General features: G+C 43.7%; 1 protein-coding gene across 1 annotated transcript in view; it reads left to right on the top strand.

Annotated features, from left to right (window-relative positions):
- The window catches only part of ERO1A (endoplasmic reticulum oxidoreductase 1 alpha), a 115,030-nt gene that overhangs the window by 67,546 nt on the left and 22,470 nt on the right, over positions 1 to 25,014 (top strand). The window contains exons 7-12 of the mRNA XM_033952406.1: positions 2,338 to 2,458; positions 5,543 to 5,589; positions 10,020 to 10,031; positions 17,859 to 17,885; positions 18,780 to 18,872; positions 20,560 to 20,806. Of these exons, the coding sequence (XP_033808297.1) occupies positions 2,338 to 2,458; positions 5,543 to 5,589; positions 10,020 to 10,031; positions 17,859 to 17,885; positions 18,780 to 18,872; positions 20,560 to 20,806 (547 nt within the window). The remainder of the gene's footprint in view (positions 1 to 2,337; positions 2,459 to 5,542; positions 5,590 to 10,019; positions 10,032 to 17,858; positions 17,886 to 18,779; positions 18,873 to 20,559; positions 20,807 to 25,014) is intronic.

Here is a 25,014-nt window from a genome sequence, read left to right as displayed (position 1 = left end):
ATTCTGAGACTTTAGGCAAGAATTTTTGATGAGTGCGGAAGACCACCTTATGGTGGAAAACTGTGAAAGGTGGATCTACAACCAAGGCTGTAACTCACTGACTCTTCGAGCAGACATGAGGGCAATGAGAGACAACTTTCCAAGTGAGATACTTGAGATGAGCCTTATCAATTGGTTCAAATGGAGGCTTCATCAATTGAGCCAGGACAACATTGAGATCCCAGACCACTGGAGGTGGTTTGAGTGGTGGGTCGGTGACGTCACCCACATGTTGAGAATATCTGTCTGCTGTCCCTGGATAACAATTGTCACGGTAAGTAACTGTGCTGAATAGACACCAGACAATGCCGGCGTATTTAAGCAGGAGGATGTGCTGCAGGATAACATAGTCAGCGTAGGCCACACTTAGGTAGGTGACGAAGACAGAACAAACCGCATGGGTCCTTAACATAAGTCTCCCCCTCCCAGCTCCCTACTGCCCCCGAGTGACCTTTTACATCATGACTGTTTGCATTAGCATCATATCCATTGCTCCGATTCTTTACTGTGTTTCTTATTCAGAAATAGAATGATGATTCCATCTTCCTTCCTACATTCCATGTCTCAAAGAGTTATTTGCATATAGCCTGAACTTTCTAGTGGAGGCATTCTAAAGAGAATCTCATCTTCTTTTATCTTGCTTCAATAACAGTTTAAACAGCTGATTCAAAAATGATTCCATTTGTCAAATAATATCATTACATATAGATAACTTCAAGTTAAAAAAAATAATATAGAGAAATAAGACAAGCCAAAAGCAATGAAAATAATCATTAATCAACTCTTCTTCCAGAACAACCTCCATAATAATAAAAATAGATGTTTGATATTATAACCTCTATAAAGATATCGGTTGTTCACAATTCTCCAGAAATTCCTGTAATTTTACAGGAAGTTCAAAGTTTTATTGGCATATGTTAACCTTCATTATAGCAGGCTACATCAGTCCATATCTAGCACCAAGAGATCTTCGTTTTGGGCGCATCTCCAACAGTTTTTTCCTTTTATATGCAATAGTCTTAGCAAAGTCAGGCACAATATGTATTTTTGAGTCCTGGCACTTTAGATTTTTATTTTCTTTTGCTAGTCAGATAATTTCCATAACTTGCTGATATCTCAAAAGTTTAAAAATAAAGGATGTGGCCCCTGTTGTTGATTTGTTCTCCGTGCGGGGATCCTGTGAGCCCTTTCAAATTCAAGTGGAAATCTCATTGTAAGAGGCAGGATCTTTGGAAGAAAGTTTTCTAGGAAGGAAATCGGGTCATTTTTTTTCCACTCCCTCTGGTATCCCGATTATTCTAAAGTTATTTCTTTTCCCTCTATTAATACAGTCCTCCAGGTCTCTCGTCAGAGTATCTATTATTTTCTTGTCCACTTTGTATTGCTGTATCTCTTTCTCATTTGCCTCCATTCTTTTCTTCAGTTGATCCAATTTGAGATCAATAAGTTCACCCTTTTCGTGAGGTTTGCTACCTCATCTTTAACCTCTTGAAGTTTTTGTGAGTTGTTAGAGACAATATCTTTGATTTGTCTGAGCTCTGATAAAATAGCACTGCTGTCTTCTTTTGGCAGTGGCACTTTCGTGGGAGTTGCTGGCTCTGGCTTAAATCTTTTTGCATTACCTGAACTTGTACCAGGTATGTCTCCTTTCTGCTGTTTACCCGATGCCATATTAAGCTCGGAGATCGTAAATATAACTGTAGCTTATTTACTCTTTTTTATTAAGCCTATTACTACAGAGCTGCTCTTTCACTCTACCATCCGGCTGCGCTTCCAAGCCACGCTCCCTCTATGTTTGTTTTCTTTTAGCAGATCAGTGCTAAAAGTTTGCTTCAGATTCAATTCATACAACAGACATTGTTCATCCAGGCATATTTGAATTGACTTACTACTGTGATTTGCATGCTCATTACTGCTATTGTATAAAAATCTATTCCATGCATATTCATTAAAGGTATCCTGAAAATCTGATTTGTTGGTGACCGTTGAGTAGTGAAAAGCAAGGACACAAGCTACTGAACCCCATCCCAAAGGCATACCTAGCTAGTCTGGTTTTCAGGTATGCCACAATGAATATTTAAGAGATAAATTTGCATATTGGAGACCAATTATACTCAAATCTGTCTGTGGCTAGGTATGCCTTCAGGATGGGGATCAGCAGCATTGGTCTAGAGGCTGTGGATAGTGGTAGCCAAAATGCCTTTAATTTGAAGGCCTCATATATGAAGTCTTGTTATCAAGGAAGCAAATGTCTGAAACTAAAGAAGCCTTTCTTACATGAAGAGCTTTTTCTTGCAGATGAGCACTCTCCTGATGCCGAATATGTGGACTTGCTACTTAATCCAGAGCGTTACACGGGCTACAAAGGGCCAGATGCCTGGAAGATATGGAACACTATTTATGAGGAAAACTGCTTCAAGTAGGTTAAAAGAAGTTAATAGCATTTATAGTGCTCATTATTGCACAATATAAAAGAGTTTAAGGAAATAAATGGCAGAAAATATTAAAAATGGCAAAAACTATGCCACTATGTTGGTCATACAAAACTGAGATGCTTACTCTCTTTCTTCTTAGAAGGTAGGGTATCATGTACACCAAAACTCATCTAAAGGCCAAATTCTATAAATGGCGTCCTGACTGTAGGCAGCCAACTGCTGCCTAACCAGCCAATCAGGACACATGTTTTTAAATAAAACCTCCTGAGGCAGGCTGCCTACATTGTAGGCACCTCTGGGAGTCTAGGGAGACGCATAAGCCTGCCTAAGCTCTCGTACGGCTAGGCATGGGCGTGCCTTAGTCTGGAAGTAGCCTTAGGCGGAATCTTGGGCCCCATTTGCAGTGCATTCTGGAAGTGGCCTAAGATTCCGATTGGCCCAGGTGCCTAAGGCCACCCCCAGGTGCATTCCACAGTGGCCAGTTGGATTCTTAGGCCACTCCCAGTGCATCCCAGAATGCACCTCGAATGGGGCCTAAGATTCCAGTTGGCCCAGCTGCCTAAGGCCCCTTCTATGGGAGGGGCTTTAAGCACCTGGGCCAGTCAGGACTTAAGCCCCCTCTGGTGTATCCCATGATGCACCGGGAAGTGGCAGGCCTGCCATTCACGAGATGACAGGCCAGCTGGCTGGAGGCTGGAAGGATGAATCCGGCCGGCCAATGATTTAAGGTAGGGGGATGGGGGCTGGGGGGAATGCCCATGATGCAAGGAGTGGGGTGGGTTCCGGCAGGAAGGACTGGGCATTCCTCATGTTGTCTTGGTGGGGGGTAGGGGACGGGTTGCTGCTAAACTTATTGCAACAGGGAGATCCTTTGTCGCGATAAGCTCAGAGGCAACCCGATTCTCTAACCGGCAACTGTGAAACAGACATTGGTTAGAGAATTGGGTTATTAGGTGGGCATTAGTGCTGCCTGATTCACGATTCTAATCGATTCACTGATTCAAATCAGGTGAATCGATTCAATTTACAAAAAAATCGGCCTCCTGATTCAATGACTGACCCTTCCCCCGTGCCTTCCTAAAGCAGGAGCTGCAGCACTGCCTCTTGCTGGCCGTCCGCTACCGTTTCTGCTTGAGTGGGAAGAGTCAGTCAGAAAGGCCTCCCCAGATTTTCCGTTCTTACCTCCTTAAGGCTAACACGGCAGCCTGCAGGCTCGTTGGTGTTATAGCGATCCGTGCAGCTGCCCGTCGTCCTCAGCGGCACGTTGTCTGTGCTACGTCCTGCCCCCTGCTCTGACATCAGGGACAGGATCGCGGCAGAGAGAACGTGCTGCTGAGGACGACGGTCAGCTGCAGAGATCACTATAACACCAACGAGCCTGCAGGCTGCTGTGTTAGCTTAAAAGTAAGAGCGGGGAAGCTGGGGCTTGCGGGGGGAGCAGGCGTTCGCGGCGGGGAGCAGACAGAAGAGTGCCTTCACGGCAGGGAGGACAGGCCTTTGCGTGGGGAGCAGGTCTTCAGCGGGGAGCAGGCCAAAGAGTGCCTTCACGGCAGGGGGGAGCATGTCTTCAGCGGGGGGCAGGCCTTTGCGGGGGGAGGACAGGGAGCAGGCCAAAGAGTACCTTCACGGCAGGGAGGCAGGCCTGTGCAGAGGGACGAGGAGGAAGAGTTCCTTCGCGGTGGGGAGGCAGGCCTGTGCAGAGGGAGGAGGAGTAAGAGAGAGGAGAGAAGATTCCAGACCTGGGGTGAAGGGAAGAGAGGGACCTAACCAAAAAGAGGGGGAGGAAAGTAAAGGAGAGGTGATGGACTAAAGGAGAGAGGGAGAAGAAATGCAAAACCACAAGGGGAAGGGTACAAGAGGGACAGATACTGCTCCAAAGTAGGTGGGCAGGGTGCAGGATGGCAGGAGAGATAGTAGGAGAAAGCTAGGGAAGGGGATACAGGAGGTAAGGAAGAAAAAGAAGAAGCTGGATATGGGGAGAGATAAGATGCTGGGCATGGAGGGAGCATAGGAACAAGGACACAAGGGGGACAGAACTGGAGAGGAGAATAGGGACAGGGACACAGAAGAGATGGTGGATGGTGAGGTCCATTGCTGCAGCTGCGGGGGGATGGAGATGAAAAAAAAGAAAGATGCTAGACCTCCGGGGGAGGAAAGGGAAACAGAAGGGGAGAACAGAGATGGAAGATGGATGGATAGCACGAAGAAGGAGAGCCTGAGCAGAAGACAACCAGACCAACATGGGACCAACATGATTTGAAAACTAACCAGACAAGAAAAGGTAGGAAAAATAATTTTATTTTCTGTTTTGTGATTACAATATGTCAGATTTGAAATGTGTATCCTTCCAGAGCTGGTGTTGGACCACGAACGTGAGCTAGGATTTAACAGAGAGGAAAAGTATTTTTTGTTTGTTTATTTTGTTTACACCACAGGACCAGTGTGGTTAGGAGAAGGCAAAAGGGGGTGAAGAGGCTATAAAATAAACCTACCAGGATGTTTGGAAAAACCACCCAATTGGGCAGGAAAATTGAATTGAATCGAAAATCGATTCAATAGGCTGAATCGAAAAATCGATTCAATAGGTTGAATCGAATTTAAAATTTTTTTTTTTCTTGAATCGGGCAGCACTAGTGGGCATAATAGGCGTCTGTCGGTGAGGACAGACACGATTCTCTATAGGACACCTGTATGCGATTCTCATAAGCCGCTTATGTGACTTGAGACTGGGCATTCTATAAAGAACCCAGCCCTAAAAGTACAGGGAAATTTGTCAGTCTCAGAACATCCCTTTCAGTGACTAACTGGATCTCATTCTGCCAGCTGAACACCTGCTTCAAACTGAGCATCGGGCACCTAGGTATATGTAAGCCACAGAAATACTGGCAAAATATATTTGGTGGTTCGCAATTTTAAGTTCTGAACATTATGAAGCAACACCATGGTTTGATTTTCATTAATTGTTTAATGTATTGTAACTTACATTCATTAAGCAAAGCAATTGCATAGTTATGAATATTTCCTACTTTAATTCTTGTTTAATTTGTGTTCTTATTCTTTGCCTCTAGGCCTCAGACCATTAAAAGACCTCTCAATCCTTTGGCTTCCAGTTATGGTGAGTAATGTATGAATATATGTGCCATTTAGGCATTTGGTCTGATTATCTACTATAATTCTTTAAAAACTTGAAAATTGTTCGTGCATTTAAAGTTGGTATGCTACCTATATGCATACTTGTCTGAGATTAGTAAAGGAAAATTAGGTGATATCTTGTTAGTGAACTAACTTATTACATTTTTTGACTAGCTAACAGAGGCCAGAACTTCCTAATAGAGTAAGGAGCTGAGAATCAAGGAAGCCCTGTTCAAATTCCAGTGCCGCTCTTTGTGATATTGAGTATATCATTTAACTCTCCATTTCCTCAGGGCTAAGCTTAATGTGTTTTAATGCGGTATATCACATCCTATTACCCCTTTCCTGCATCACTATATTTAGGGCTTTTTAAATATATATTTTTTCACTCCCACCATACTTATTCCATTAATGCGCAAAACATGGGGCACTAAAATATCCAATATGTCCATTAATTCTATGTTATCCAGTTTGCATGTGCTAATGTGAACATACTAGCTAGATAATGTTTCCATGCTCTCTTCCTGTTAATGACGCACCGCCTCCCAAAAATATTTTTACATACACTAAACGCATGGTAGGCTTTTAACACCCTTTATTAAAAAGGCTGCTTAGATTGTAAGCCCTTGGAGGACAAGAAAATGCTTAGTGTACTTGAATGTAACTCTCCTTTAGCTACTACTGAAAAAGGTTTGAGCTAAATCCCTTTCTTTCACCTTCCCCAGGTCCTGTCATGCCCTGTCCTGTTCTGAAGGAGGTTTTAGCCTCCAAACCAAATAAAAATATATTAAGATCTTTCTTGTGAATCGGTCAATAAAAATAAGTTAATTCCTTCATCATCTTCTTTAAAGATTAAATCATCTTTCAAAAATGATTTCAGTTTACTGCAGTTTCATCTTGGAATATATTGCCTGTTCTTAGATTAGAACAAGATAATCATGAGATTTAGGCAAACCCCTAAAATATTGACACCTTCAAAAATATTTTAATTGATTTCTGGTTTTATTTATGCCACTTGTTAGGATATCATTATTTATCCCAGGACAAGCAGGCAGGTATTCTCACTAGTGGGTGATGTCATCCGACAGAGCCCCGATGCGGATGTCTCACAAGCATACTTGCTTGAAGAAACTTCAGAAGTTTCGAGATGCCCGCACCGCGCATGCGCGAGTGCCTTCCCGCCCGATGCACTGGGCGTGTCCTCAGTTCTTTTCTTTCCGCGGAGCTGAGAAGTTTGCTTCAGCTCTCTGCGCTGAGTGAACCCGTGTTCTTGCCTTCTAGTACTGCGGTTTTGAGTTTATTTTCTCTTAATCGTGTGTTTTCTTCTGATCGTTTTATTATTTTTTAAAAAAAAAATTTTTTGCCGAAGAATCGACCGGGTCGGCCGCGTGGCTGAGGCCCCGCTCCTTCGATCTTGCAGCGGAGCTTTTTCGGCCTATGTCCCGGCCTATTACCGGTTTTAAGAAGTGTATCAAGTGCCAGCGCGCAATTTCGTTGACGGACCCGCTTCGATGCTGTTTGCAGTGTCTCGGTCCGGAACATCTTCCGAAATCGTGCCGGCCTTGTTCCACTCTAACAGCACGTGCTTTCAAGCGTCACTGTTTCCTGTGGGAGTCGATGTTCAAGAGGGAAGCTTCCAAAGAACCTTCGACTTCGACCAGCGCTTCGCCTTTACCTGTGAAGTCGTCATCTACTCCTGCTGCATCCAGACTGACTTTTCCAAGCTTGCTCTGCTGGCTTTTACCAGTCCTGAGAAAGCCACGCCCTAACCTGAGTGGGGGATGGGCTGGCTTTTGCTGAGCCTTCTGCTGCTGCTCAATTAGCCTCAGCAGCTGAGTGCTAGCTTGACTAGGAGCCTGCCTGCTAGGGTGCATTTTGCTAGGGGCTGCTTTAGGCTTAGAGAAGTTAATAAACTCCTTCAGCTGCCCCTCCTCCCAGGGCTCCTGCTCTTGGGCACTCTCATAAGGGCTAGAGTCTTGCTGTCTGCTGTTGGAAGGGCTGCCACATTGATCAGCCCTCCTAAAGGTTAGGGGTTTTTGCCCTTTGCCTGACACAAACCTAACTACAGTGCCGGGTTTGTGACGGTACCATGGTCCGGTATAATAGCATGATAACCTTTCCAGATCTGTTTGTGATCCCCTTAATCATTCGTAGCATTCTATTTGCCCTTTTTGCCGCGGACGGTTTCTTTGATTTGTCTACAAGTACTCCCAAGTCTCTTTCCTGGGGGCTCTCTCTGAGTATAGCTCTGGACATCCTGTATTCGTGCATATGATTTTTGTTACCGACATGCATCACCTTGCACTTAACCATGTTGAACCTCATTTGCCATTTTGCAGCCCATTCCTTGAGCGTATTTATGTCTCTTTGTAGGTCTTGGCAATCCTTCTGTGTCCTCACTACTCTGAATAACTTTGTAACGTCCGCAAATTTAATCACCTCACTCGTCGTGCCAATTTCTAGGTTGTTTATAAATATGTTGAAGAGCACAGGCCCGAGCACCGAACCCTACGACACACCACTTGCAACGCTTTTCCAGTCCGAGTATTGTCCATTCACCCCCACTCTCTGTTTCCTTGCCGCCAACCAGTTTTTAATCCACGTGAGTATATCACCCTCGATTCCATGGCTCGCAATTTTTCGAAGTAGGCATTCATGTGGAATCTTGTTGAACGCCTTCTGAAAATCAATACAATGTCGACCGGGTCACCTTTGTCTATCTGCCCATTTACTCCTTCGAAGAAGTGCAGTAAGTTTGTCAAGCAAGATCTTACTTTGTTGAAGCTGTGCTGGCTGGTCCTTGTCAGTTTGTGTCCGTCAAGGTGATCGATGATGCGGTCCTTTATCAGCGCCTCTACCATCTTTCCCAGTACCGAAGTCAGACTCACTGGTCTGTAGTTTCCCGGATCTCCCTTAGAACCTTTCTTGAAGATCGGCGTAACATTCGCCACTTTCCGGTCTTCTGGAATCTTTCCTGATTTGATCGACAGATTTGCTATTAGTTGGAGCAGTTCAACTATAACCCCTTTCAGTTCCTTGATTACCCTCAGGTGGATGCCGTCAATTCCTGGGGATTTATCGTTTTTAAGCCTATCAATCTGTCTGCATACCTCTTCTAGACTGACCGTCATCCCTGTCAGTTTCCCATCTTCATTTCCTGTGTCTAGCCTGTCGGCTTCCGGTATATTGGATATATCCTCTTCGGTAAATACAGATGCAAAAAATATGTTCAGTTTGTCGGTGATGGCTTTGTCCTCCTTTAGTACTCCCTTTATTCCCTAGTCATCCAACAGCCCCACCGCTTCCTTCGTGGTCGTTTCCCCTTAATATATCAAAAGAACAGCTTAAAGTTTTTGGCCTCCTTGGTTATTTTTTCTTCATAGTCTCTTTTGGCCCCTCTTACTGCTTTATGGCACTTGCTTTAATGTTTGTGCTTTTTCCAGTTTTCTTCCGTTTTTGTCCTTTTCCATTCCTTAAATGAAGTTTTCTAGTTTCTGATCGCTTCCTTCACTGCTAAAGTGAGCCATGCCGGTTCCTTGTTCTTCTTCCTCTTGGAACCCTTGTTGATAAGCGGTATGTATAGATTTTGCGCCTCTGTGACTGAGTCCTTAAAAAGGGACCATGCTTGCTCTAGCGTATTTACAGTGCTTATCTTCCTCACCATGACTCTCATCCCTTCATAGTTCCCTTTTCGGAAGTTCAGTGCTGTGGCCGTCGTTCTGGATCAAATTTTTTGTTCCTGTGTCTAGGTTGAAGTGTAACATGATCGTTATGTCATCTGCATAGTTGAAATATTTTATTTATGTGAAATCTAGGGTGGTTCCCAAGGATTGCCTTAGGAGGTTGAACACCATTGGTGAAAGTGGAGATCCTTGGGGTCCCTGTTGGGAGGATGCCAGTGTTATATAAAAACTTTTGTTATGGTTATGTTAAAGATGATATATCTATAGATATAAGAAGGCATATCTGGATAGAGGACAGTAGAAATATTATTTACATGTAGACTTACTTTGTTGTGAACACTTATTTTATATTAAGAAAAAAAATACTTGTTCATTTTAGTGTTCTCAATGAGAGCTATAGAACATATTGGTGTAATTTGAATTGGCATATAGCTCACTTAAAACAAAACCAGCCTATGCAAGGTATTATAAAATTTTTGAATGTAGCAAGTATATTAAGAGGCAACCTTATTTTTAAGGCTCAGGTATTAAATCTGGGCCTTTTCATATATATTTCATTTGGAAATAGTTACAAACAGAAAATCAATACTTTCTGAGCCTCTAACAAATTTCTGGATGTGAACTAATCAGAATAACCATCCAAATCAGTTACCAAGAGCTCCGCTAGTTAAAATCTAATATTTTCCTGTTGAAATGAGATGTTTTAATGTTCTTCGTTCTTTATTTCTAGGGGACAATGAAGGTAAGTGGACCTTTTTTTTTTTTTTTTCCCTCCTCATGAAAACTTAGATGGAGGGAAGTGTTACTTTTGTCTAAATTTTGCACCAGTTTTCAGAGTGAAATTATGCCTAAGGATAGGAACCCACAGATGTTTTCTAGTTAAACAATGTGTGTACTGTTTTAAATATAGAAAAATAGGTGTGGTGGTATAGTTCCCAATTTAACCCTACTGCTGGGTACATTATTGTTGCAGTTCCTGCCCTAACCCCTCTTCTAGGAGTGCTTACATCGAGGCTTTTACTGCGCAGCTTTTTAAAATGGGGGCTATTTTTTTACCTGCATACTGGTGGGCAATTTTCAAATACTTTTTCTGCACACTTAAGACAGTGTTATCTACAGAAATGACTTTAAAATCATCTTCACAGCACAGATGCTTCAAACATGTCTGATGTCCTGGCTGAACCTTCAGTAGTGTGCCCCCTCATCCATAGTACAGCATCTTTTCTTTCCCTCTACCCTCTCACCCAGGTATAAAGCATCTTGTCTCTCCATTCCTCCTTCCAATGCATCTGCCCCTGTCCTTTGCCTGGGCCCAGAAGAAGCATCAACACAGTGTTATGCTTATGTTGTAAAGTTCTGTCTCCCTACAACAAGACTTCCATTTGGAGGGAGAAGGGGCAGGTCACCATAGTGCTTGAGCAAGGGCCTGTGCAGGAAGGCCCCATGCTATGCTGAGTCCAGAATTAAAGTGCTTCTCTCCCATTATGGTACAGCCACCCTCTCCCCACAAAATTTGCTGCCCTAGTTGGTTGCTTAGTGGCAGGGCCATCCTTGCCTCAATGGAAGTTATTTTAGAAGGGTTTGGTGACATTTACTTATGCTAAAAAGAGATTAGGTTTTTACCTTGACAATATCTTTTCCAGTAGATAGGGATGGTATGCTGCACCAAGGATCTTTCATCCACTCTTAGAAGTCTGTTGCAGGAGATACTGATTACTGTTTTCAGTAATCTTTATTTAAAGATGGAAAATAATTTAAAAACATTCAAAAGCAACTTAAAATGCTTCCTTTTTAAAGATGCTTTTAACTGAAGTTTTATTTTATTTCAAAGTTGATTTTAACTGATGTTTTATTTTAGGTTTTTTTTTTAACTCCCTGCCCTTTTGTACTTGCCATTAATGTTTCTTCCATTTACTATAGCTATTGTATTTCTTCCCTCTTTACCTTGTGTGTCTTTTGTTCGTTCGTCCATAATAACTTTGCATGTATTATTGTTCGCTTAGTAGTTTTTAGAAAGTATGTATTAACTGTAATATTGTTTGTCTAAATGAAAAATTTTTTACTCTGTACAACTCTTTGTAGAATCGATAAAGCGTTTAATCAAATAACTAAATAAACAATAAACAAACAATACCTCCTTCTCCCTGATTTTTGCTGTTCCCAGTCAGTTTCAAGGCTGGCGAATCACCCCTAGAGGAGAAAACAGGAGAAGGAAAACAGGGAGACTCCCCAAAAAAGACTTTGATGTGCTCATAAACATATAGCTCATAAATATGCTATGGAGAGGGAAGGAACAAATAACAATCTTTTTTATCAAAAAGCCTTAATAAACTGGAAACACCAAGTATTATATACAGTTAATATACAATGTCTTCCAAACTACGATGGCTGGCAGAAAGATTACAGATGGTCTTCAGGTAGTAGGAGGTCTAGGCAGGTGCATCGACAAAGATGGATAGGGGGTTCAGCATACCATCCCTATCTAATGGAAAAGATGATATCGAGGTAAGAACCTAATCTCTTTTTCTAGTGCAATAGGGATTATATACTGAACCAAGGAACGTACCTAAGCAGTCCTAGAAACCCCAGGTGGTAAATATAAGCCTCCCCTCAAAACTGAGGCTCCAAATGAGGAGGAGTCCTGAGTTGCTGTGTTCACCCTATAAAATTTGGTGGCAGTGTGATGGGCCGACCAAATCGCCACTCAGCAAATCTCATCCAGTGAACTCATCCTGGCTTCAGCCCAGGAAGACGCAGTCCTGTTCATCAAATGTGCTCGAAGAGTGAAAGGAAGCTGCCTTCTGCAGATAATGTAGCTGGACAAGATGGACCTGATTCATCTTGATATGGTAGCAATGGAAGCCAGCCTCCCTTTCTTAACTGGATTCATCAAGATGAAGAGGTGGTCTGAGAGACGAAAGTCATTCATAACCTCCAGGTACTTCAAAATAGCCCTCTGGGAATCCAGCACCTTCAAGACTTTGTCCTTCTCGAATCCAGATGACTGGAAAGCTGGAAGTCAAACTTCCTGGTTGATGTGAAAACACCAAAACCAACTTTTGGCAAGAAAGAAGGAACAATCCTCAAGGAGACCCCAGCCTCCATGATACACAGGTAAGGGTCCCTGCATGATGAGGCTTGCAATTCAGAGAGACACCTCACACAAGTAATGGCAACCAGGAAAAGTCTTGATAGTCTGGTCCATGAGTGTGGCATCTTGCGAGGGCTCAAACAAAGACCTCAAGAGCCCTTCTAGCACAATGTTCAGGTTCAAGGAGGACAGAGCTGGAAAACCAGAGGTTGCAGCCTCAGAGCACCCTTAAAGAATCTGACAACCTCTGGGTGCGAAGAGAGAGAACATCTGGCACCTTGTAAACTGAAATAGGAAACTCCAGCCACTTGAAGTTTCAGTGAGGAAATCACCAGCCCCATATCCAGACTTTCCTGAAGAAAGAACAGGACAGCTGACCCCGAAGCCATGGCAGGGTCCAGCTGCTCCTTGTGACACCAATGTTGGAAGGTATACCATTCCTTGGCATAGGTCGCGAATGTGGCAGTCTTCTTAGCTCTCAAGAGTGCATACAACTAGATCTGAGTAGCCCTCCTGCCTCCAAACTGAGTGCTCAAGAGCCATGCCATGAGACCAAAGTGCTCTGGATCTTGCAGGACAATTGGACCTTGAGAGAGAGGAGTCCCTGGAAGGGCTGAAGCCTCAGAGGATGGCTGATCTGAAGATAGAAACATAGAAGATGACAGCAGATAAGGGCCCATCAGGTCTGCCCACTCTACTGACCCACCCCCAAGTCTACTATCCTAGGGATCCCACTCCTGGTGACAGGGTCCCTTGGCTTAACCCTCTAAGGGATCCCACTGGGCATCCCATTTGCTCTTAAATTCTTGCACGCTGTTTGCCTCGATCACCTGCACCGGGAACTCGTTCCAAGGATCAACCACTCTCTCGGTGAAGAAATATTTCCTGGTGTTGCCATGAAATTTCCCGCCCCTGAGTTTGAGCGGATGCCCTCTTGTGGCTGAGGGTCCTTTGAGAAAGAGAATCTCTTCTTCCATCTCGATACGGCCGGTAATATACTTAAATGTCTCGATCATGTCTCCTCTCTCCCTACGTTCCTCGAGTGAGTACAGCCGCAAATTTTTCAGCCTTTCCTCGTACGATCAATCCTTGAGCCCCGAGACCATCCTGGTGGCCATCCTTTGCACCGACTCTACTCTCAGCACATCTTTTCGGTAGTGTGGCCTCCAGAATTGCACACAGTCTTCCAAATGAGGTCTCACCATGGTTCTATAAAATGGCATTATGACTTCAGGCTTCCGGCTGACGAAACTCCTGCGGATGCAACCTAACAACTGTCTTGCCTTAGATGAAGCCTTCTCCACATGATCAGCAGTTTTCATGTCTGCGCTGATAATCACTCCCAAGTCTCGTTCTGTTGAAGTTCTAGCTAAGGTCTCACCAGTCAAGGTGTAAGTTCTGCACGGATTTCTGCTGCCGAGGTACATGATCTTGCATTTCTTAGCATTGAAGCCCAGCTGCCAGGTCGAGGACCAAAGCTCCAACAAATGTAGGTCCTGTGTCATACTATCGGGTGAATTGCCATCTCTCACTATATGGCGTCGTCAGCGAATAACGTTACCTTACCTTGAAGCCCTTGAGTTAGGTCACCTATGAATATGTTGAAAAGGAGCAGGCCCAAGACTGAGCCCTGCGGTACTCCACTGGTCACCTCCGATGTTTTAGAGAGGGTACCGTTAACTACCACCCTCTGAAGTCTGCCACTCAGCAAGTCATTGACCCATGTAATTAGTGTTTCTCCCAGCCCCATTGATTTCATCTTGCTCAACAGCCTGCGATGTGGGACACTATTGAAAGCTTTGCTGAAGTCTAGGTATACGATGTCCATGGATTCTCACAAGTCTAATTGTTTTGTTACCCAGTCAAAGAAGCTGATGAGATTGGATTGGCAGGACCTACCCTTGGTGAATCCATGTTGACTGGGATCCCGTAGATTCTCCTCATCCAAGATTGCATCTAATTTACGTTTGATTAGTGTTTCCATTAGTTTGCATACTATTGATGTGAGACTCGCCGGTCTGTAGTTTGCAGCCTCTGCCCTGCAACCCTTTTTGTGCAGTGGAATGACGTTAGCTGTTTTCCAGTCTATGGGGACTCTCCCCAAACTTAGGGAGAGATTGAAGAGTCCTGATAGCGGTTCTGCCAGGACATCACGCAGCTCACTGAGCACCCTGGGGTGTAGCTTTGTTCACCTTGAGTCTTGCCAGTTCGTAGTAGACGTCGCCAGGTGTGAACTCGAAATTCTGAAACGGGTCTTCCACGCTGGGCCTTGCCTGCAACTGCAGACCGTGCCCTGGTGTCTCGCAGGTGAAGACCGAGCAGAAGTATTCATTCAGTAGTTCTGCTTTATCGGAATCTGATTCTGCGCAGTTCCCATCTGGTTTTCTAAGGCATACTATCCCGTCTGTGTTCTTTTTCCTATCACTAATATACCTGAAGAAGGATTTGTCCCCTTTCTTCATGTTCTTTGCCAGAGTCTCTTCCACTCGAAGTTTGGCCTCCCTGACTGCCGTTTTGACCTCTGCAGACCTCGCCCTATGTTCTAGTTTAGCTTCCCTAGTCTCCGTTCGTTTGTAGGAAATAAATGCTTTTTTCTTCTCCTTGACGAGGTGTGAGATTTCTGCGGAGTACCATTGGGGTTTGTTGTTTCTCCGCCGTTTGTGTACTGATTTAATATAGAGGCTTGTCGCTTCATGTATGGTAGATTTCAGGGATGACCACATAGCTTCCACATCATCGGTCGTAGCTTGGTTCTGCAGTGTCCGGTGGACGAAATCTCCCATGCGTTTGAAGTCAGTGCCTCGGAAGTTGAGTACTTTTGTTTTCGTGTTTGATCTAGGGAAACCTTTCCTGAGGTAGAACCACACCATGTTGTGGTCGCTGGAGGCTAGCGTATCTCCTACCGAGACCTTCGAGACGCTATCCCCGTTGGTGAATCCCAGGTCCAGGATCGCCTAGGCCCTAGTGGGTTCCAATACCATTTGTTTGAGTCGTGCTCCCTTTATGGATGTTAACAGTCTCCTGCTGCCGCTGGTTGTTGCTGAGTATGAGTTCCAATCTGCGTCAGGCATGTTGAAGTCCCCTAGCAGAACAGCATCTCCCCGTAGAGTGATATTCTCTGTCTTCAATTAATTCGGAGTCTTTGTCTTCCAGTTGTCTTGGAGGTCTATATACTACACCAAGATACAGGCATTTTTCCCTGCCTCTGGCCAGGTTCACCCAGAGGGATTCCCCAGTGTACTTGACATCTGTGATTCTGGTAGTTTTGATGTCTTCTTTACTGTATAGTGCCACCCCTCACCCTGACTTTCCCTCTCTATCCTGACGAAATAAGTTGTATCCCGGTATAGCCATATCCCACCCATGAGAATCTGTGAACCAAGTTTCGGATATTGCCACCACGTCAAGGTCGGCATTCATTATTTTGGTCTCTAATTCTAGAATCTTATTTCCTAAACTGTGTGCATTAACATACATAGCCCTCCATACCCCGTGATTGCTAAGTCCCTGTGGGGAGTTTCTCACCTGGGGTAGTGTGACTCCTAGAGAATTGTTTGCAATGGAGGCACTTACTTTGGACTTAGAATCGGAGTTTCGACTCGCCTCGTCAGGATTGTTCCTTACTGCACTTGTATCTGAGTGGGTACACTACCCCCGACTTACCTACCGTGTTTCCCCCATTATAGGACCTCCTCCTTTAGTAAGACACCCCCCTTTTTTTCCCCACCTGGGAAATATAAGGCCCCCCCCCCCCCCCGAAAATAAGGCACTATTTGGCAAGCATGTCTTGGCGATCCAAAGTACTGGTACAGTACCATATGCGTGGTCACACAACTTCCTGCTTCCGCTGTCCAGGAAAACAAGCCCAGGAACAGCCTCTGTACACCGAAGCCCTGATTCTCCAAAAGTGCGTCCCGATTTTAGGCAGCTGTAGACGTCCTACAGCTGTCTAATCAGCCAATCGGGATGCACGTTTAAAAAAAAAAAATGCTCCCCAGGCAGGCCGCCCGGGAGAGGCGTCCTATACTAAACGCCGATTCTGTAACCGGCGTCTTTAGAGAATTGGGTTAAATTAGACGCGGCCGCTATACTTATGGCAGCAAGGGATCTCCCTGCTGCAATATGTATAGCGGCCGCCTGTCCCATCACCGACAGGAGAATGCCTAACTCCTCCTGTCGGAACCCCCAGCCCCCTCCCCCCCAAACTCGTAATCGCCGACAGGAGGATGCCCAACTCCTGTAGGCTGTAGGACGTCTACAGCTGCCTAAAATCGGGACGCACTTTTGGAGAACCAGGGCCTTAAATGTTTTTCTGGTTTGTGATACAGTTTTTTCTGGTTTGTGATACAGCTTTTCTGGTTTGTGATGACCTGTACCATATACAGGTAATAAATGTCTTTTTTTCAGCAATAAATGTGTACTGTATTCTTCTTCATGGAAAAATAAGACATCCCCCTGAAAATAAGACCTTGTGCATATTTTGGAGTTTTTAAAAATATAAGACAGTGTCATATATTTGGGGAAACAGGGTAGTTTAAAGCCCTACGAAGCAGGCGGGCTAGTCGGTGTCCAAAGACAGGTTTGTGTACCATGGATGTCATGGCCAGTCCGGAGCCACCAGGATAACCATCCCTGATGCCTGGACACTCTTCTCAGGACTCTCCCCACGATGGACCATGGAGGGAACAAGTACATGAGTTTGCCAACAAGTCAAGGCTGAACCAGTGCGTTGATACTGGCGCTTCCACGCTCATATTTGTGGCTGAAGAATTGCACTGCTTTCTTATTGCTTACTGGGCTGGAATAAGAAGTAGCTGAAGATTTATACAGTAGAATCACTGGAACTCAAGCAAAATAAATCCCCTCCCCAAAACCACCTTTACTGCTACCCTCCAATCCAAACCCTCCCCCTGAGGCCACCAACAGTGCTACCCTCCACTGCAAACTGTACCCCCCCCCCAGGCCATCAGCGCTGCTCTCCTCATTTCATGCCCAAAGTGATCGGCGCTGTTTTTGTGTGTTCATCTATCGAGGGTACAGTGACTAGTCAGTCGGAGAGTTGAATGTAGGCTATTCTATAAACTTTCCTAGAAATGGGATGTGCAAAACATGTTTACATGTAAAAGGTAGAAGTTGCATGCATGTATGCTTGCTTAAAAGTAGATGTATAGAAATAATGTGCCTCTTTGTATGTGATCTGTGCATGGGTGTTCCTGGGGGTATAATTTGAGCAACATTAATGCAGAGGGAATTTATTCACATACATGGGTTGTGTGTGTATGGGTTGTTATTGTTTTTTAATAAAATGTGTGCATATGAGAGTACATGCCCATAACAGAGCATTTGAGCACCTTTTGCCTTTCCAAACAGATAAAGGTCATCTATTGTTTTGTTTATATATTTATAGATATATATTGTTGTCCTTTTCAGCAGGTTATTACTTTTAATATATTCTGGCTGTTTATTTTCTCATTCTAGATAACACTTTTTATAACTGGCTGGAAGGTAAATGACATTTTCTGTTTTCACCAGTATTTTATTTAATGCATATAAAGTGGTACCTTGGTTTATGAGCATAATTCGTTCCAGAAGCATGCTTGTAAACCAAAATACTCGTATATCAATGCGAGTTTCCCCATAGGAACTAAGGGAAACTCGCTTGATACGTTCCCACCCACCCCACCCCCTGAGGCCAGCGGCCCTTCTCTATCTACCCACCCCCACTCCCCGGCGATCCGGCACCCTCCCCCCCTGCGATCTGGCATCCCCCCACTCTCGTCGCACCCCACCGCCGTGATCTGAAATCCCCCAGCACCCACCCGAACACACTGCTTACCCCCATCTGGCCGCCGGCACCAACGCACAGAACATGCCAGTGCCGGTGCCTGAAGATCTACGTCGTCTTCTTTGCTGGGCCTTGAGCATCTGCGCATGCTCAAAGCCTTAGAGTTCACGCTCTCTCCAAGAATCTTGGAGAAAGCGTGAACTCTAAGGCCTTGAGCATGCGCAGATGCTCAAGGCCCAGCAAAGAAGAAGACGCAGATCTTCGGACACCGGCATTTCCTGTGCGTTGGTGCCGGTGCTGGCGGCCAAATGGGGGTAAGCAGCATGTTCGGGTGGGTGCTGGGTGATTTCAGATCACGGCGGTGGGGTGCGATGCGAGCAGGGGGATGCCGGATCACAGGGGGGAGGGTGCCGGATCGCGGAGGGCGCCACTCGCAAATCGAGGCAAGCTCGGTTTCTGAGGTGCCGATTTTGCAAATGTTTTGCTCATCTTGCAAAACACTCACAAACCGGTGCAGTCGTAAACCAAGGTACCACTGTACTAAGTTTGGTTATTTTACAGTGTTCTGGATCTTAAGTGAAAAATTAACTTTTCTTAATGTAACCTTTATTTAGGACTTTGTGTAGAGAAAAGAGCTTTTTATAGATTAATTTCTGGTCTACATGCAAGCATCAACATTCATCTGAGTGCACGGTACCTTTTGCAAGGTATGTGGCATATGCCTGATCTAATCCAGATATTCTCCCATACCCCCTACTCCCTCCAAACCACTTCAGATCTTTCTCAGCACTTACAGCAGAAATAGGTCTTTTGAGTCACCCTGGCTTCCCACAGCATAATGAACCCTTCCTTGGTTTGTTAAATCTTTGCAGTGCAGTTTCTCAGAAGTTCCCTTCTATCAGCCAAACTTAAAACTATAGTTATATAGGGGCTGATTCTGTAAGTGGCACTTGCCGTGTGTCACTCACAGACAGCCACCGCTTACAGAATCGTAGCTAGCACCAGAAATGTAGCCCTAGGGTCCTTGCAGAACACAGCCAGTGATGCCAAAGTCTGGCGCTGCCCCTAAACATGCCCACTTCTGGGTTTCAGCCCTGGATACATAGTTAAGAGCACAAACAGAAGAAAGTGCAACCAGAGACTGGGAAAAGATGAATAGAAAAATAAAATCACCAGACAACAAAGGTAGGAAAAGTGATTTTATTTCCAATTTAGTAATTGAAATGTGTCAGTTGTGAAAATTTATATCCTCTGTCTGTATTTTGCACTATATTTGTCTATTTTTCTGCAGCAGTTTCTGAGATGACTGCATATTTTAAAGTCATCTGCCTTGATCTCTGGAAAAAAAAACAAACCAGAATTTAAATAATTAAAAACTTCTCTGCATACAGTGTGCTTTGTGTAGTTTAATTTTGTTGTTACCATTATGTATTGTTAATAAGATTATATTGTGTATATGAAAAATGAATGGCAGAAATTGCATTACAATTAGTATTATGGGGGCGGAGCTTGGGCAGGTCTGGGACAGAGCTTTGACGGTCAGTGGAGGAGAGTGTGGTGTAGTGGTTAGAGCTACAGCCTCAGCACCCTGAGGTTGTGGGTTCAAACCCTGTGCTCTCCCTGTGACCCTGGGCAAGTCACTTAATCCTCCACTGCCCCAGGTACATTTAGATAGTGAGCTCACCCGGACAGATGTTTGAAGTACCTGTATGTAAATTGCTTTGACTGGTTGCAAAATTACAAAAAGGTGGTATACAAGTCCCAATCCCTTTCCCCTTTCCCTTACTTGGTTGATAGACTTAGGGGGTACTTGGCTTGAAGAAGTTGAGAAGCACTGCTCTAGTGCATTCCTTTTCAGTATTGCAGTAGTGAATGTACTCCCCTATCAAATACATCTAATTTTATTACTGCTTTAATGAGATTTGGGTATAACATTTTGCTTTGTAAAAAAATAAGAAGCACCATACTGGGTCTAACTATTGATCTCTGGATCCTGTGTCCAACAGTGGTCATTCTAACTTAGTAAATCCCTGATGGGAAAATCAACTCCACCTCCATGTTGCTCATGCCCGAGTTTCTTCCACATTAAGCATTCAGTTGTGAGACAATCTTGAGTTTACACAGTTTGTTTTACATCTTTTTAAAATGTATTTTCCTGGAGTAAGGCACATCTGCCCCCAGATGGTTCAGGAAATATATCTGGTCCTCATTCTAGGAGCAGAAGGAATAAAGAAGTCAGATGATGAAAATCAGCTTCTCAAAGTAAAGTGCTTATTGATATAAAACTCTTGTTATAAGTGCCAAGAAAATAGGATGATAGTGCTGGACTTTGCAATTCTAAAAATATAAAATTTTATTTTATGGGGGATTTTTTTTGTTTGTTTGTTTTTCAAGAGACATGGTTGGAACAGAAGTGGGGACACAATGCCAGTGAATTTCAGAAAAGATTTGATACCGTCCTTACAAAAGGGGAAGGTGCAAGGCGGCTTAGGAATTTGTACTTCCTCTATCTTATTGAGCTGCGAGCTGCATCCAAAGTGCTACCTTTCATTGAGCGCCTGGGATTCCAGCTATTCACAGGCGATAAATCCCAAGACGTTGAAAATAAAAATTTACTGTTGGAAATCCTTCAAGATGTCAAGTAAGTAGCTACATCTGATATCTTCCTAGTGCTACTACTAGAAAATTCTCAAAAGACCTAATGGTGAATGGAAAAGTAGTGTGGTGGTTGTAATTTTTTTTTTTTTTTCCTGTCTTGAAAATGGACATGGTGTAATAACGTGAGTAAAATGGATTTCCTTAAAGCAGTATATGTCAATCTAGTTCCATAGACTCACTTATTCTGTCTGATTTCAGGCTAGCTACGTGGATTGAAAATGTGTGAAATTGGTTTGTGTACACTGGGTCTCCAACATGTGACACCATGGTCTCATTTTCAAAAAAGAAAAACATCCCAAAAGTGGCATAGAGGGGCAGATGGCTGTTTTTCTCACCAAACCCTTCCAATTTTGTTATTTTCTAGACAGATTTCTTAGCTGATTGTAGCAGGTTTCCCGGTCTTGCTGCATCTGGGTAGAAAGAACTGACGTTTCAGCCATCATTCTATGGCTTTCTTCAGGGTATGCTGAGGTTTGCAGTGTCTTTCCTGACAGAATTTAAAAGTGGGACCTCAGACTCGCTCTCCAGACATTAAAAATTGGCTCCCGAACACTCTCGCTATTCAAACTTAGACCTCCAACGAACTTTCCCTCCAAAATTCAAATTCATGACCAACAGACTTCCTGTTCTCAATCAGATCATCCCACAAATTTTCCCCACCCACAGAAGTCAGACTTACCAGCCTGTAATTCCCTACTTCTTCCTTACTTTCACTTTTGTGGAGAAGGACCACATCCGCCCTTCTCCAGTCCTCTGGTAGCAGTCCTGACTCTAGAGACTCATTGAAAAGGTCAGTCAGCGGAGCCACCAGAACTTCCTTAAGTTCCTTCAGCACCCTTGGATGTACACCATCAGGCCCCATTGCTTTGTCTACTTTTATTTTAGCTAGCTCCTCACAAACACAACCCTCTGAAAATCGATCAGGATCTACCACTATTCCATCCCTATTCATGTTTGTCTGCTGTGGTGTCGCTCCCAGTGCTTCACCCATGAACACAGAACAGAAATATTTGTTAAGCAATTAAGCCTTTTCTTTATCAGCTTCTACATATTTCTCCCCTTCACCTTTGAGTCTCACAATGCCACTTTTGCTCTTCTTCCTATCGCTAATATAACTAAAAAATATCTCATCTCCAAGTTTTACTGTTTCAGCTATTTTTTTTCTTCTATTTGCATCTTTGCTTTCCTGATTACACGACCAATCTCTCTTAACTTTCCCAACTGCTAGAACAGTTCTCCTTGTAGAGAATCCAGGATCTCTCTACTTCTGGAAGTCCCCACAATAGGGATACCCTAATCAACATCCAGCATGCTCAAATCACCTATTAGTAAAATTTCCCCTTTTTTAGATATATTCTGAATGTCTACCATTAAATCTATGTCTACTTCTTCCGTCTTTGAAGGAGGCCTGTATATTACACCAATGTAAATATATACACATAAGAACATAAGAAATGCCGCTGCTGGGTCAGACTAGTGGTCCATCATGCCCAGCAGTCCGCTCACGCGGCGGCCCTTTTGGTAAAATTGATCCACAGTGCCTCTTCCTGCCCTAAAGATCTTGCAATTGTGTGGCTTTAATATGATCTTTAACATATAACGCTATGCCCCCTCCTTTTCTTCTTACCTGTCTTTCCTGAACAGATTATAGCCCGGTATAACTACATCCCTGTCATGGTTCTCCGTGAACCACATCTCCATGATCGCCACTATATCCAACTCATCATCTTCCATCACAGCTTCTAGATCCAGAATCTTGTTTCCCATACTTCAAGCATTAGTATATACTGATTTCTAGACATTGCCCCCATTCGTGTAGAGGTATTCAGTAATTTACTTACCTGAGTGGGGGCTTTGATCACCCTGCCCCATCACTTCTAGTTTAAAGCCCTCTTCAGTAGATTAGCCAGCCTGCTGCCAAAGAGACTTCTTCCCTTCTTTGATAGATGCACACCATCCCTACTCAGCAGCCCTTGGAAAATCATCCCATGGCCAGGTAGCCCAAATGCTCTCGACAACACCATCCACATAGCCACGCATTCATCTCCAGGATGCAAGCTTCTCTGCCCTGGCCTTTACCCTTGACAGGGAGGATGGACGAGAATACCACCTGCACACCTTCTGCTTTACCTTCTCTCCCAAAGCCACAAAGTCACTTTTGATAAGTTTGCAGGGGGTGTACCTGGCGGTATCGTTAGTGCCAACTTGATGAGCAGCATCAGATAAGTAGTCAGGCTTAATGAGTCTCTGCAAGCTCTCTGTAACATCTTTGATTTTAGCACCGGGCCGACAGCATACCTCTCGTGACATCATGTCTGGTCTGCAGATCGATGCTTCTGTACCACTCAAGGGAATTGCCAACTACCACTACCTTTGCCTCCTAGTAGTCACAGATCCAATAATTTTTTGGAATTTTAAGCTTTGGTTCTTCCTCTTCTTGGGATTCTCATCTCCTCCACTTCCAGGACAGCATACTTGTTCTTCAGTTCAAACATGGGGGGAGTCATAGTATCAATCTTGCAGTGTTTGTAATCTGTCTTCCCTCAGCACATCCTCTTCTTCCCCACTGCTGGAAATCTTTTGACGACTCATGAACCATTTCATCGAAGTACCTCTCATTCTCGCGGATGCTTCTCAGTCTTGCCACCTCCTCTCTGTTCCTTTACTTCCTTCATGAGAGAGTCAAGCTGAAGACAGCCCAAATTAAATGACGTAAAGGGATATCCGAAGAGTTAGCTTGTTGTATTAGTACTCCTGGTTTATTGAGAAAAATTTCCCAGTCAAAAACTTGTTTGATTTAGGCTGCCAATAATTCTAAGTTATATTAGGCATTCCTCTTCCACCCCATTCAGGACCCTGCCACATTAGTGATCTAGGCAATCTTGGGGATTCTCTGCCCCATACAAATCAGGATAACTCTTGCTGAAAAGATTCAAGAGTACTCTTTGATATTAATAAAGGTGGAGCTTGTAAAAGAAAAAGCATTTGCAGTAACAGATTTATTTTAATCGCTGCAATCTTTCCCCACCATGATAACCATAACATTTTCCATTTGCCTAAATCTTTTCTAATGTTGTTCCACAAGACTTCATAATTACTCATATAAAGCTTTGACAGATCTTTAGTAATCTGGACTCCCAAGTATCTTAGTTGGGTAGGGGCACATTTAAAAGGGAAACTTCTACAAATCATTTTTTCCTCTAAAGGAAAAGTTGTATTTCCCATGATCTCTGATTTATTAAAGTTAATTTTGAACCCTCCCACTTTTCTATATAGTTATAATTCTTTCATCATCTCTGATAGGGTCTGCTGAGGTTGCCGGACATAAAACAAAATGTCATCAGCAATAAGTGCCAATTTATGATGTAAAGAACCATGTTGCAAGCCTTGTATTCTCAAGCTATCTTATATACACTGAGCAAAAGGCTCTATAGATAAAGCAAATAAGAGAGGTGAGACCGGGCAGCCTTGCCTAGTTCCTCTTTGAATTTTAAAGAAAGAAGAATAACGATTATTAACCTTGACTCGTACTACTGGCTTATATAATTTATGAATCCAAGTACATAGCCCTGTCCCCACTCCCACCTTCTGCAACACCTGCCATAAGAAACCCCAGCGGACCCTATGAAATGCTTCTCTGCATCGGTAGATAAAAGCAAAAAAGGTACATTTAGCCTACGAGCCTCCTCTAGCATCCTAGATATATTATCTTCAACCTGGCGTTTTATAACTAATTTTGTTAGAACAGTTGCGAGTCTATCAGCTATTACTCTAGCTATTAACTTTACATTGATGTTCAAGAGAGAAATAGGACGATATGAAGAACATGAAGTGGGGTCTTTTTCAGGTTTTAATAATACTGTAATCTCTGCTTCCCTCATACTTGGTGGCAAAGAATTTCCTACCAACAGTCCATTACAAACCCGTACTAGCAAAGGACCCACCATGTTGCCAAATGATTTATAAAAATGAGGAGAAAATCCATCAAGGCCAGGAGACCTATCCAGTCGCAAAGATTTTATAACCTTTAGCATTTCCTGGGTTGTCATAGAGAGATCTAGTTTGACACTGTCTTCCTGGGAAAGCTTTGGTAATTGAATCCAATCTAGATATGTTTTTATTTTCTCTTGGCCTCCCGATTCAGTATATAGATTCTTCTAGAAAAGTTGAAATACATCTCAAATCTTATCA

This window comes from Geotrypetes seraphini, chromosome 7 (genome assembly GCF_902459505.1).
Source record: "Geotrypetes seraphini chromosome 7, aGeoSer1.1, whole genome shotgun sequence".
Lineage (NCBI taxonomy): Eukaryota > Metazoa > Chordata > Amphibia > Gymnophiona > Dermophiidae > Geotrypetes > Geotrypetes seraphini.
The sequence above is the reverse complement of the archived record's forward strand: the minus strand, read 5'-3'. Positions and strand labels throughout refer to the sequence as shown.